General features: G+C 44.8%; 1 protein-coding gene across 1 annotated transcript; it reads right to left on the bottom strand.

Annotated features, from left to right (window-relative positions):
- Positions 1–657: 657 nt before the first annotated feature.
- onecutl (one cut domain, family member, like) lies at positions 658–14884 on the bottom strand. The gene is made up of 3 exons (XM_061776921.1): positions 14396–14884; positions 11865–13025; positions 658–4780 (listed from the first exon to the last, which is right to left on the bottom strand). Exons 2-3 carry the CDS (start codon positions 12865–12867, stop codon positions 4470–4472), a joined length of 1314 nt encoding a protein of 437 aa, XP_061632905.1. The 5' UTR covers positions 12868–13025; positions 14396–14884; the 3' UTR covers positions 658–4469.
- Between the last annotated feature and the right edge of the window lies 1 nt (position 14885).

Genomic DNA, 14885 nt, shown 5'->3' with positions numbered 1-14885 from the left:
TTGAAGTTGGAATGGTATGTCTCGATGGAGAAATGCGGAAGGAGAAGCCTGTCGAAAAACTGTGGGGGGAAATAATAAAAAGAAGAAATATCAAGAATTTTGGTGCAGAATTCCAAACGCTCTTCAGCATTCCCACAACAATCAATACTCGTGGTGCTTTATCAATCCTCTGAGTGCTCCATGCATCAGCAGCAGTCTTCGATCTTTGGTTATTAGGTTGCTTTTTTTTTTTTATTGTGTTTTTATTTTATTTTTTTTACTCTTTTTCCCACTTTCACCCTGAAAGAGTTTTTCAGTTGCATCCTCCAGCCACCAGGTGGGGCCGTGGGGGCGGGGGGGGGTTCTAAATTGTGCATGAGCAGCACACTGGATTGAATGCCTTACCTCCTTTATTCTCGTTAAGATTCTACCCGACCTTGGAGCATTCTTGCAATTGTTACACATTAAACTTTAAACACGGCCCCCTCCCACAGTCATCTTCCTCTCTGATCCCCCCCCCCCCAACCACCACCCCACCCTCTCCAAAGCCCGCCGGTGTGTCCGAGAACGAACACCCCAGCAAATACCCGCAGAGGACTCCTTTGAAGTCTACTAGGAAAGTCGATGACCTCCTCCAAAACCCCCAACCCCCCCCCCCCCCCCCCCCCCCCACCCCTCCCCACCCTCATCTGTCAAGTGCACACTCTGAAGGTCCGGCGTTCCGCAGGGACGCGCGAGCGAGCTGGAAAACGGATGCAATCTTTGGTATTTTCGCTAAGCTAACACAACCATAGGAGGAGTAGGGAAAGCCTTTTGAGCATTTATTCCTTCTCCTTGATATCCAGGTTAAGGTCTGTGTACTAGTATGCTCTTTGTTGGCACTAGAAAGACAATTCAGCACAATAGTAGAAGTACAGCCCCTGGTAGAACAACTGGGTCTTTTTTTTTTTTTTTTTTTTTACACTACTAGAGTCACTTTTGGCCTGCTAGTATACAATTAAACCTTACTAGTCAACTACTGTGCTGCATGAGTAACACTACTAGGCATGTGTCATGCACTAGTAGGCTCCTGGACCTGACTAATAGCACCAAAATGTCCACTGCTACTTTGGCCCGACTACTAACATGTAGTGTTGTGTGCTGAATTGTCTTACTCGTGAGGATTTCCATTTATCCAATATCCTTGATACCCAGCTTCAGGTCCCTGTACTAGTATCCTCTTTACTAGTGAGGACAAAGAGCGTACTAGCACCTTAAGCAGGAAATCAAGGCTATTGAATCAATGCTCCAAAAGTTTTCCAATAATCTTAGTAGGACAAGTTTGGCATTCTACTCGGACAACTGTGTGTCACTAGTGAAGCAAAACTGTGCACTAGTTAACATCTGTGCACTACCAATACTACTAGTGAAGCGCTATACGCTAAGTAGTAGAATGTTATGTCAGTAGTAGCACGCAGTTGTTTACTAGTGCACATTGACAGGAGCGTGCTACTAGTATTACTAGTGACATTATAAAATTCTACTAGTTAACATCTAGCACCTTGCTAGTAGTGCTAGTAGCACAAATTTGTCAATGAATGCAATTTTGTCTCACTAGTAACATGGAGTTGTCCAACTACTGTGCAGAAATGTCATGCAGTAGTGAAAAAACATGAAGACAGGGTCGTTCTAGTAGTGTGCCCTAGTCGTTCTACTAGGACGGTGAATTGTCTTACTATTGAAGAGCATAGTAGTACGTGGCTCTTAAGATGGATCACAATATGGATGGATCGAATATTTGCTCAAACGGCTTTCCATAAAGGAGAACATCATCTCCTGAATCCTCCACCCCTAAAACCCTTGGAGTTCTGGGAAAAACTAAGACCATGTCCACACATACATTGATATTTTTTTGGGCAGATTTTCCGAGCTGTGAGGTAGAAATGCTACCAAAAAATGCAATTGTTGGCTCTCAAGTTAATTTTGTCCAAAGAGGAACTGAAGACAGAGTTTTTGAACGTCTTCACCTTGTACTTCTCCCAAAAGCTCTAGTTTTTAAGGACAAAAACAATGTTTAGGTGTTGATGAAAGGCCAAAAACTATCCATGTTTGTGTCGACGTGGCCTTAAACTCTCAAGAAGTTTCCAGAAACCTTTAAAATATTTTTTTTTAAAAGAAGAGGAGGAGAAAGAGATTCCCTGCATGCTGCTGTTCTAGGAAGAAGAACACAAATTATAACAACAACAAAAACATCCTGGAAGCAAGAAGTGAACCAGGAACCTCAAAACCTCGATATTTGAAAATGAAATGTAGATTTAAAATAAATCTTTGTACAGCAAACCTCGATATATTTGCAAATTCACATGTTCGCAGATTTTCTTTGGGTTGGGGGGGATCTATTCTCTTTTATCCGAATAGAAAGTCACCTATTCTGATAAAAGTATTGCTTTAGCACCATCTTGTGGAATATTGTTGCCAAGAAACTATGTTGAGCTTCATTTTGACAAAGGTAGAGCTTTGCCGCCATCATGTGGGATCTATGGAAAAGGATAAAGCTTTGTACGGGGGCGTCAATTACTCGCGAATAGCAGGGATTCGCTGTACATGTGAAAACAACATTAGTTGGCTTTTAAGCGAAATTTCTTTGATCTTGGCTCATCTTCAACTTGCTTTTCCAAAAGCTGAAAAAGCAAAGCTTGGTTGTGGAAATACCCCCACAAAACTATCCCAAGTTCGAGTGGACATGACCTAAAGTCAATTCTCAACAGAAGTGGAGGACACAGAGCTTCCCTGGAAGAAACTGGAACAGGAACCAAAGATGCAATAAAAACACCCTGGAACCAGGACCCTAAAAAAAGATCACACATTTTGAAAGATCTTTCAAGCCCCCCGAGGGACCCTTTTGGAACTGAGACTGTAGTAGGGAGAAGCATGCGGATGAGGCTTTGGACAAGGACAAGCGTGGGACATGAGTGAGGTGAATCCTGGGTTGGAAGGGGGATTGCTGGGGGGTGGGGGCGGATCACAAGCATGCAGGACCCCCGGGGGACATGAGCATTTGACCTTGAAGACTCACGTCTAAGGTGGGGTCCCAAGTCAGAGACGGGCCACCACCTCATCACCGCTATTATTGTCATCGTCAGTATTATCAATATTCATTATTCATATCACGACATTCAAAGAAGCTTTGGCCTATAAGAGCTGAGCACACACACAAAGAAAACGGGGGCCAGGCCGTAAAGATACTGTACGTACATCACGGGAGGGGCGGGGGTCAGGAGTTGTGGAGACGGATCTAGGAATCAAGGGTTCAGGGGTTCGGAGTTCAAGCCGTACATTCAGGGAGGCAAAGTTCATCTTTGGTATTACGATGGGATTCTACAGCTAAAATTGCCCATCGGATAAAAACACAGGACATTATAAATAAACACGTACATCGTATAGTTGGTGTCAATAAATAAGCAAATCAATAAAATGAGAAAAACAATAAATAGACAAAATTTAAATAGAGCGGATGGTGTCAGTTGGCGAAAAGCCGCTTCCTACGCAGACCGAAACCACCGGCGTGTGCTTGACATCTGTACAAAAAAACGGAAAGAATCACATTCCTTCAGTGTAAAAAAAAAAATCAAAATCCAAATGTTGTGTGTGGCACACAAATGAAAGTTTCAGGTGGTGCCTGACGCCCCTTGACGCCCCCTATTCCCGAAGATCTTGGATGGTCTTCGTTTGCTGTTGGAGCCAAAATGGATGGATTCTGTCCTGGCCTTTGTGATTCGGTCAAGGCCGAGGAATGGGGGGGGGGGGGCGGCTCGTGTTACTGGGAATGATTGACAGCTGCGAGTCAGAGACGCTACCGAGGCCTGATGATTCCAGGCTCGCGAGTCCTGGGAGCCATCACCATGGAAACGCATGCTAAGATAAAAACAAATAAACAAAAAAGACAAACTCTCGTCTTCCTCGTTCACCGTGATTCTCGAGGAAAAACAGGAGATAACAAACTAAATGGGGGGATTAGTGGTTGGTAGGGGAGGGGGGGGGGGGGGTCTGATTCGGGAAAAGTCACATACAAGAGAGAGCGCTCAGCATATGTGAGCAAACGGCAGCTCCTGATTGGTCAGGAGCAGGTGAGGACATGGAGGTGCACCAAAAGTATGCTTGCTCCTGATTGGTGGAACCTCCCACCGCCACTCTCTAATCTAGCTAGAAGCAAACAAGATGGCGTCATGAAAAGGATAGTACAGTGGTACCTTGACTTACAAGTTGAATCCATTCCGTGACCAAGCTTGTAACACAATTTACTCGTAAGTTGGGTCACTCGTAAGTCAAGGTGCCACTGTACAAGCGGGACCGCCCGCCCCGCGCTCGTATCACCACGGCGCCCCCTTCACCCCACGACCCATGCTTTGGCTTGAAATCACGGCTCACGGCTGCTTCCGTGCCTCCAGGAGGACATTTTACGCCGGCCGGTCTCTGCTCAGACTCGGCTCCGTGTCCCCTCGCCGTCGCCCTCACGCCGTGCTGCAGGACACCGCCGAGGACGAGGCGCTGGATCCCGAAGACCCGGTGGAAGACGGGCGGCCCTCGTCGCTCCACTTGTTGAGGTTGCGGCGGCGTGCGTTCATGAAGAAGTTGCTGACGGTGGAGAGCTCCAAGCCCAGCTGCTGCGAGATGGTCACCTGCAGGTCCTTGGTGGGCCGGTGGTTCTCCCGGAAGATGGCCAACAGCGTGCGGCGTTGGAGATCGGTGAACACCAGCCGGGTGCGCTTGGGCCCCTGGTTCCGCTCCAGTTTGCTCTGCTCCTGCTCCTTTCTTTTGCAAGCTGCGGGGGGAGGGCAACACAAAGGCGAGACAAATTAAAACAAAAGGTGCAGTCAGCTAACGAGGACAAATGGATTAAGTGCGGGGAAAGTGGATTTGTCCAAAGGTGAAAGCGCTGAGCTCGGCAAAACGGACGCCTTGAAAGAGACGAATCAGCAACTTGTGTCAGTGAAGGCATCGCCTTGCACGTCTGGCAGCTTCGAGAAGATTCTGACGGGCGTGCTGATGCCTTCACTGACACATTAACTGATCAGAAAATTCTACTGCAGTAACAACTTCACAGCAATAATACATTAAATAATACATTCGCTACAATAACACGTTCACTGCATTAAAGGTCCCTTATGTTGGCTATTTAAACCTCAATAGAGTGACTCTCAAACAGAAAAAGGCCCCTCCGACAGCTACTTCTGTTTGACCCACTTTTGTATCTGCTTTGTCCATACTGGGCTAAGACCGCCCCCTTTCCTCTGATTGGTTGTCCCCGTGTAGAAGACCAACTTGTGAGCGCATACGTGTTTGCTTTGTTGACAGCGCTAGCTCGGGAGCAGAGAGGGAAGGCAGAGATCTTTGCTAGTGACGTAGATAAGCTCGAGAAATTCGAATGACGTGATTTCAGGCCTCTCGGTAGAAAAACCTCTGAAACTCAGGAATGCGTGGACGATTTTAACTCATATTTCACATGTTTACTGGGGTACCATAGAGCCGATATAACTCCCGAATACTAGAAAAGGTTTGTTTGGTAAAATATGTGACCTCTAACATTGTCCCTATGATAATGTATTCATTACACAGTCACTGCAATCAAAGATTTACCTAGCTGCAACTATCGAATATTTTTAGAATCAAGTGTTCTACCAATTATCCCATCGATTAATCGGCTAAAGATTTATTCATAAGTTTTAAACATAATAAAGTGCATGTGAGGTGGAGGTATTATTTTTGTCCACTTAGGGTCACCATCCTCACATTGTACACTGTAGTATCTGTGACTTTGAATGTGTGTGGCTTTAAAAGGCAGAGCCTGGTCTGGTGAGTGACGTGGGCATCAGCGAATCAGACTGTAGGCTTAGCTGTCATATTCACGCAACACATTCACTGGAATAACGTTCACTCCATGAACATGTTTGTTATCCATTCACTACAATAAGTGCATTCGCATGTTCACCACATTCACATATTCATTACTCATTCACGACAATAGCACAGCCATTACACATTCACTGCAAAAAAACAGACTTACAATAAGAACACAATAATAACACAGTAACTAACACATTCACAGAGATATCATTAGAATAGCTCACTCACTACAGTAACCCTTTCACTACATTTTGTAACCCTTTTCTGCTCTGACATTCACTACTATACCACTTTCACTGCATTATCATAATCACGACAATAAAAGAGTTATCCACATTCACTTTGATGACACGTTTTCATCACAGTGCTTCCTTGTTTGAAACAATATAATAAATATTGTAGCTGTATTGTTTCAAAAAATGTTCATCGTGTCTTGGTGATGAACAAGTGAAAATATTTCATTCTTGAGGAATGTCAGTGCATGCCTCAGCTGATTGGCTGGAGATATCAGCTCAGTGTGACCTTCAAACACACACAAACACACGCACTTGCTCGCACACACACACACACACACACACACACACACACAGCACACAAGCGCTACATTAAATAGATGAAACACCCTGAATTGATCCGCTCCCATTTCGTCATCCCCAAACGTCTCATTCCAGGTTTCTTGATCATTAGCCGGGAAACGAGCGTGACCTCAGCGCAGCCTCGTTCTCCATCTTCCTCCTTCACTTTTATTCTTTCTCCCTCCCCGGCGTCACTACAACAACCTTCGGACATTTTAACGCTCGTCTCGACGCCGGGACTATCCGATGCGCTACCGATGAAGAGACAATCTGACGCACTCTCCACGATGTGACGCTCGCTTATGTTCAGTACCATCATATTATGACGGGATAACAATCATATTAACAGGACAAAGATGTCACAATTGTCTTGTTTGGAATCAATACTTTTTTTCCACGTGCGTTACGAGAGCTCCTCGTCAATACTAATACTACTGTAATAACGCATTCACCGCAATAAGAATTTCACTGAAACAACACATTCACTCCATTTAATTCTTAGCATAAAACAGTGATTCTCCAAGTGTGGTACAAGTACTACTGGTGGTACGCAGTCTCCCTTTACTCGCATGTGAAAGAATCACTCCCTATGAACAGTTCAGTTATATTGAACTTTTATGTTAAAACGTTTGCATTTAATCTTAAAAAAACTGCTTGTTATTTGTTGAAATGTATGAAGTTACATTCTTAGTTACCATGTATGTGCAATACATTTGAATTGAATCATTAAGTACAGTTTTTATTTTACTATATTTAAGCATGGTACAAATGTTCATTACTTTAAGTAAATACATTATTACGTAAACTTCATTTCTAGAACACTTTTGACAGAAAAATCATGTAGAGCACTTTGCAACATAGTGCAGTACTTTACGGTGAAAAGGGCAATTGAAGTGACACAGGCTACAAAATGGAAAATACTCATGATAATCGATCCATCCATCCATTTTCTGTACCGCTTTATCCTCACAAGGGTCATGGGCACGCTGGAGCCCATCCCAGCCATCTTCGGGCAAGAGGCGTGGTACCCTCTCAACTGGTCGCCAGCCAATTGTAGGGCACATATAAACAAACAAGCATTCGCACTCACATTCACACCTACGGGTAATTTAGAGTCTTCATTTCCATGCACGTTTTTGGGATGTGGGAGGAAACCGGAGTGCCCGGAGAAAACCCATGCAGACACGGGAACAACATGCAAACTCCACACAGGCGGGGCCGGGATTTGAGTCGTCAGAACTGTGAGGCAGACGCTCTAACCAGTCATCCACCGTGCCCCATGATAATACATATAATACGAAAATTACAACAAAAAAAACAAAATATATATATATAAAGGGGCCAACCGATGAACTAAAAGCTTGTCTAAAAATTCAAATGATTAAAGAAACCATTTCATTGCTCATATAGTTTAAGATACAAAGGCCAGCACGACTGATTCTGAAGGCCCCGGGCAGATTAGATTGACATGGCAACAGATAAAGGCTGAAATATAATTTGACCCCAAAAAAATCTAGCATCTATCTGTGCTGGGAGCAGTGCAGCCAAGAAAAATGCTACGAAATGAAGGAAAGGAAGGCAGTCATATGAAGATGCAGCGGTAGTGTGAGCGGGAGGCAGAGGGGGGCGTGGCATGTTGATTGTTCCATACAGTAGTGACGTGTCGTAATGAAAACTGCGACACGATAGCGGCGGCTATTTGTCGTGCGGGGAGAATTTACGGCCTGTTGTGGGTGGGTTTGGGGGTCCATGATGGGGAGTGCGTACGGGCCCGCGTACTCCCTGGCTGGCCATGATGACGCCGGTGGTTGCGGCCATTAAGTAAATGCTTGCAAGCGCTGCAATGGCGCATAAGAGGCTCACAATCGGCGAACTATAAATCGGGGGCGGAGGGACGACATAAATGTCCCCGTCCCCCCCCTCCCGGGGCGTCTTATGATGGTGGGAACAGCCACTAATCGTGATGTACACTGCGTCTCGTGTTGCTCAAACATGATGGAAAGCCCTTTAGTGCCGACCCTCGCCCCCGCACCCCCACCAATCCCTTCCCCATCACCTCAGGGTGGCTCAGGCCTCTGCCCGATCACCCCCCCCCCCCCAACCCCCCCCCTCCGCACTGCTTTGTGGCCCAGCGGCTGATAGAAATTATTGATTAAATGAGAGCAGCTCAGACTCGTCCAGGCTGGTTAACTCTTGCAGAGCCGCACGGCAGGGGGATGCCGAATAAAAACGACAATCATGTGTCTTCACGCTACGAAATCGCAATACACAAATAAGATCGTCGTTGGCCATGTCCGTGGCACCCTATCGGCGACCACTCCAGCCAAAGACCACGGACCCTTTAAAGCAGTGATTGTCAAAGTGCGTTATGTATGCAGGCTCCCTCTCGTGGTATGTAAAAGAATCGCTACTACAAGTACAGTTCAGTTGTATTTAACTTTTGAACTCAATCCATTTGAACTTAATCTTTCAAAATAGTTTGTTTTGAAACATTTATTTAGGTAAAAAAAATGTGTGCAGTTTATTTTACGTCGTGCCAAGCTATCAAAATGGGTATTGTATTTAATTTACGGTAAATAAAAATGTTTACTTTTGCACTCATGTACATTTCAGAGTTGCACTTGTTTTTTTTCTCAAGTAAGAATTTAAATCAGTGCTTCTACTTTTACCAGGTTTTTTAAAAATCTTTTTAGTATCTGTACTTGTTACTTAAGTATAGACTGTATTTTTGCCACCTCCGCAATTACATAAGATGATGAGGTGATTACGAGGGTTGCCATACGGAAGATATTAGGTAAGAAAGGGGAAAGAAGTGGAACTGCCTGATGCTCTAGTGACACGACGAATATGTAAACATACACAGTGCAGCTCAGCTTCTGGCGATCGGAAAACATGGCTAATTGTACATTATTATTTTTAAAACTTGTGTTTATGGAAAATGTGTAAACCAATCTTTTAACTTTCACATTTATTTACAATTCTGAATAAAAAGGTAATAGTAACTTTTTTTTACATTTAACAAATAGTATAAAATCAAACATGTGATGTTTTGTAATAATCAAATATATTTACTTTTTGTAAATAAAAAAAAGCTTTGACAAATTTCCATTAGATTTTCTTTACATTTAAAAAATAATTTAAATTAGTGTAATATCATGTGACAGTAACATTTGTTTACAATTTTAAATAAAAAAAAATCATGTGACATATTTTCATTTAACTTTCTTACATTAAAAAAATTATGTACAAAAAGTGTTATATCATAAATCATTCAAATGTATTTACAATTTTAAATTGAAAAGAAATCATATGACAAATTTTCAATTAACATTTTTATATTTAAAAAATAATTTAAGTTTAATATTGTATAACATTAAAATTTACTTCCATTTCAAATAAAAATGTGACAAATGTTCATTCAACTTAAAACATTTTGAAAACATTTTTTAAATAAAAAATGTGATATCCTAGAGTTGACTTTTGTTATAGTTTTAGTCTGTATTTTACATACATAAAAACAAACCAATCACGTTTATGTATTATTTTAAATAAAGTGTAAAGTGAAACAATTTTTTATTGTTTTTTTAAATTTAGATTTTACATTAAAATAAAAACTGTGGTATCGTGTAACTTCTAACTTTTAATTTTCAGACTTTTTTGTTAAAGGTTTTGAAATTGTTTTGAAATTTTTTTTTTATGAAAAGCATCATATCTTGTTAACTTTCAAGTCTACTTAAAATTCGGAATAAAAAAATGGTGTCATCTTTTCTTTCAACTTTTGTTGCATTTTTATACAGAATTGTAAATTTTACAAGTAGTCTACTGTCTTTCAATATTTTAGCTTTTGCTCATAATATTTTGACGTGTTCAGTTTTTTTTACAAGAATATGTCGCAGGCCAAAAAAAAAGCAGGCCCAGCGGCTATATGTTGCCCCTGGGCCAGAGTTTGGTCACCCCGATTTAACACGTTTTCTTTCCACGATCCTCCACTTGGAGTGGTCGTCCTGATGGCCTCCTCCAAAAACTCCAGGGTGCCGTCCCGTGTATAATTCGGTCACGGATAAATCCCGGGATCATCAGTGAGACGTGTGGACAAACGTCTGGGCAGATAAATGCTTATTTGACAAAACAACATTGGCGAGAAGCGAGTAAGGAGAAGTGAGAAGCGTTCCTCGGAATGCTAATTTACGTCTGGAAATGGCGGCCGAGGCTAGCTGCTCTTTCCCATGGAAATCAATACACTCGTGTAATTAAACAAAAGCGGGGTCGGCCAGGAGGAAAAAACAACAGCCAACCCCCCAACCACCACCGCCGCCGCCACCCAGGCCCCCAGACCCCCGCCCCCCAAACCCTACCCCTGAGGAAAAAGGCAGGGGTACAAAAGTGCAGAGTGTTAGTATAATAAGAGTATCATTTTTATCGTATTTTTGTTGTCTTTTGTAGTCACGTACACACACACACACACACACACAAACAAACACAGTAGTAGTCTTTTTTTTTTTTGGCAGGCTCATAGCACACACATGCACACACGCACATGCACGCACAAGCACACACATAAAATGTGCAGTAGTAATATTTTTATAGTCTTGCAGTCTTGTTTCCTTTGTAGTATTTTTGTTGTCTTTTTTTAATCTTGTAGCACACACACACATACACACCCAAACACACGGTATAAGTCTTTTTGTTGGCCTTTGCTGAAAAGGATTTCAAATGTTCTTGTGGGGAAAGGAAGAATGGACCAAAGAGGTTCTAACAACACCTTAACAAACATCATTCCGCGGGGAACAACTTCATATGAGCAACAGCATTCTATGAGGAACATTGAGGAAAAGGATTTCTATGAGGAGCATCGTTCTACCACGGGCATCTTGCTATGCTGAACTATATTTCATAAGGAATACCAAGAGCAACAATTTCATATGAACAACATCAATCTAAGAGGAGCATCATTCTATGTGGAACAACATTTTATGAGGAACATCATTCTACCAGGGGCATTTTTCTATTCGGAATGTTATAACTTTTTAACATCATTCCAAAAAGAACAACTTCATATGAGTAACATAATAACATTATAAGAATAACAATTACAGGAATAACATTCTACAAGGGGCATCTTTGTATTTGGAAACTTTATTCCATGAGGAACGTCATTTCATGAGGAACAGCATTCCATATGGAATATTCTATGAGGAGCAGTTCGATCTGAGTAGCATCCCTTCATGAGTAACAAAATTCCATGAAAATATTTTTTTTTATTGAGGACATCGTTCCATGAGGAATAACATTCTAATTGGAGCGTCTTTCTAATCGGAACATCATCCCATAGTGAATATTTTAGATATTCAATGGGGAAAATCAATCTTTGAGGAAGAATATTTCATGTCTTTGTACTTGTGTGTGTGTGTGCGCACATGGTCTCACCCTCCAGGCGGAGCGAAGCCATCCTCTGGAACTCGGGCTCCTGCAGCCATCGCAACATCCTCTTGAAGGTCTCCCGTCCGGACTTGAGCTTGGCCCAGGGTTTGGGGTTCCTCAGGAGGTCGGAGAGCGTCCCCTGCGAGCGGCACAGGACGCGCTCGGCGAAGATGGCCTGCGGGATGCTGTACCTCTTCAGCTCTGTGATGATCCTCTGAGCCACGTCACGGGTGTTGATCTCCTCCCCGCCGCCGCCGCCCCCGCCAGGGGACCCGCCACCCGGGGCGCCGTCCCCTGGGGAAGACGACAGGGAATGCAGGTGGTCAACGATCTTGGCGGCCTGCTGACTGGGGTGGTGGTGCGCCTGGTAGTGCTGGCTGTAGATGTGAGGGTGGTGGCCCGCCCCGTCCATTTTGTTCAGCTGGTGCCCCATGGACATGTCACCGGCGCCCAGTCCCGGGGGCGACATCTCTCGAGCGAAGTCCGACGTCCTGCAGAACAGGCTCCCGCCGTGGACGTCGTAGCCACCGTGGAGCATCTGTCCACTACTGCCTCCGCCGCCGCCGCCCCCATTGGGGTTCCCGTAGCTGTGCATGGACCCCAAGCCAGAGGAGGGCGGTGTCAGACTCTGGGTCATGCCGAGGTCTTTGGCGTAGGGATTGTAGAAGTTGGGGGGAAGGCCGGCTCGCTCCTCGCGCATTAGCGTGAAACTCCCGATGACATTGCTGACGGGGAGGCAGGGGTGGTGGTGGTGGTGGTGGTGGTGGAACTTGTCGTCGAAGGGCTGCAAGGGGGTCAGCGTGGTGTAGGTGCTGCCCGACCCGGACGGGGAGTCGCCGCTGTAGCCCAGTGCCGACATGGAGTGCTCGAAGGCGGGCGGAGGAGCCCGCGCCTCGGGTTCCAGAAGTGGGCCGCCACCCAGAGGGGGCCGGGGGAAGGCGGCCGAGAGGTCCCGCGAGTGCAGTTCGGCGTGGCCGTGCAGCGACATCTCTCCCAGACTCCCGTCCATCCCGGATGGATTTATCGACGAGCCGGAATGTATTGATTAGCGGCGGCTAATTAATGATGTGAGCGCCGTTAAGTAGTTCCACGCACTCCCACGCCACCCACCGCAGTACCCGTTCCTTTTCCTCGTCTCCTAATTCTTCTTCAAGCGGCTTTTTGTGCCTGCACAAGACAACAAGACAGTTACATACTTCAAAAACCAGACAGCATTCCAGACATTCATCCATTTTCTATTCTGATTATATCCTCATTTTGGTCGGGGGTGAGCTGGAGCCCATCAGAGGTGACTTTCGGTGAGAGAAGTGGACTGGATGTCAGTCAATGGCAGGGCACATGGAGACATACAAATATTCACATTCACACCGATGGACAATTTAGAGCATTCAATGAACTTAATATGACTTTTGGTGAGAGAATTGGGGTACACTCTGGACTGGTCGCCACTCAATGCCAGGGCACTTATAGACCCACCACCATTCACACTCCTATTCACACCTATTGATAATAAGTAATAAGTAAATAAGTCTTAGATTGGTCACCAGCCAAATGCAGGGAACATAGAGACCAACAAAAATTCACATTCACATCGATGAACAGTTTAGGGTTCAAGGTGAGTTGGAGCCTATCCCAGCTGACTTTTGGTGATAGAAGTGGGGTACACCCTGGACTGGTCAAGTGTAAGTGTGGCTGGACTGGCAGTATACATAGACACAAACAAGCATTCACACTCACATTCACACCTAAGGACAATTTACTTCAATTAACCCGAGACAATTTTGGGCGAGAGAAGCGGGATACACGCTCAAGTGGTCGCCAGCCAATCGCAGGGTACGTATCGACAAACCACCATTCACACTCACGTTGTACGGACAATTTAGGGTCACGGGTGAGCAGGAGTCTATCCCAGTTGACTTTTGGCGAGAGAAGCGGGGTCCACGCTGGACTGGCCGCCACTCAATGCCACCACCATTCGCACTCATATTCGCACCTATTGATAATTTAAAGTCTTCAATTAACCTACACGCTGACTTTTGGCAAGAGAAGTGAGATACACGCTGGACTGATCGCCACTCAAATGCAGCGCACAAGCATTTACACTCGTATTCACACCTATGGACAATTTAGGCTCACGGGTCAGGTGACTTCTGGCGATAGAAGTGGGATACACTCTGGACTGATCACCGGGAAATTTCAGGGCAAACAAGCACTCACATTCACGCCAATTGGACAATTTCAAGTCCTCTTCAATCAACCGAACATGAATGAATTTTGGAATGCTGGCAAGAGAAGAGAAAACTCCACACGGGATTCAAACCCCGACCCTCAGAACTGTAAGGCAGACGTGCTCACCGCTGCGAACAACGAACCGAAGGCGTTTCACACGACCGCGTACCTCGCGCATGCGCTCTTTCAGCATATTAATCAGCGGGAACGCGTAAAATGTGAAAACAAAACAAAACAAAACAAAACAAAACATAAAGCAATTAAGCGGAGGACAAAAACGAACGTAAATGGTGCGTTCAGGGTCTTACCTTCAGCGCGCGTCCCCGCCTGCAGCTGAGCATCTCCTGCACTGAGCGACGTGCACACGCACGGTCCGAAAACCTCCGACAAGCTTTTTTTTCTTTTTTTCTTTTTTTTGTCGTCGTTGTCGTCGTTGTTGTTGTTGTTGTTGTTGTTGTTGTTGTTGTCGTCCTTCCCTTCACACCCCCTCCAAATTGTGCGTTTATTCCTTTCTTTTCTTCCTTTTGCCTTTAATTGTCGTCCGTGTCCGCTCGTGCTCGTCTAGCAGCTCTGCAGCTCTTTTTCTTTCATTATCTGCCGAGATCTTCTTCTTCACCCTCCTCCTCCTCCTCCTCCTCCTCCTCCTCTTCCTCCTCGTCTTCTTCTTCTTCTTCTTCTTCGCTCTGCCAGCCACTTCATCGATCTCAGCACCAACTCTTTCTCCTCCTCCTCCTCTTCCTCCTCACCCTCCTCTTCCTCAGCCTTCCCCTCCCCTCGGTGCGTCACCGCGGCCTTAAA

Source organism: Phyllopteryx taeniolatus, chromosome 6 (genome assembly GCF_024500385.1).
Source record: "Phyllopteryx taeniolatus isolate TA_2022b chromosome 6, UOR_Ptae_1.2, whole genome shotgun sequence".
NCBI classification, from domain to species: domain Eukaryota; kingdom Metazoa; phylum Chordata; class Actinopteri; order Syngnathiformes; family Syngnathidae; genus Phyllopteryx; species Phyllopteryx taeniolatus.
Note: the sequence above shows the minus strand (reverse complement) of the source record. Positions and strands in the feature narration are given on the sequence as shown.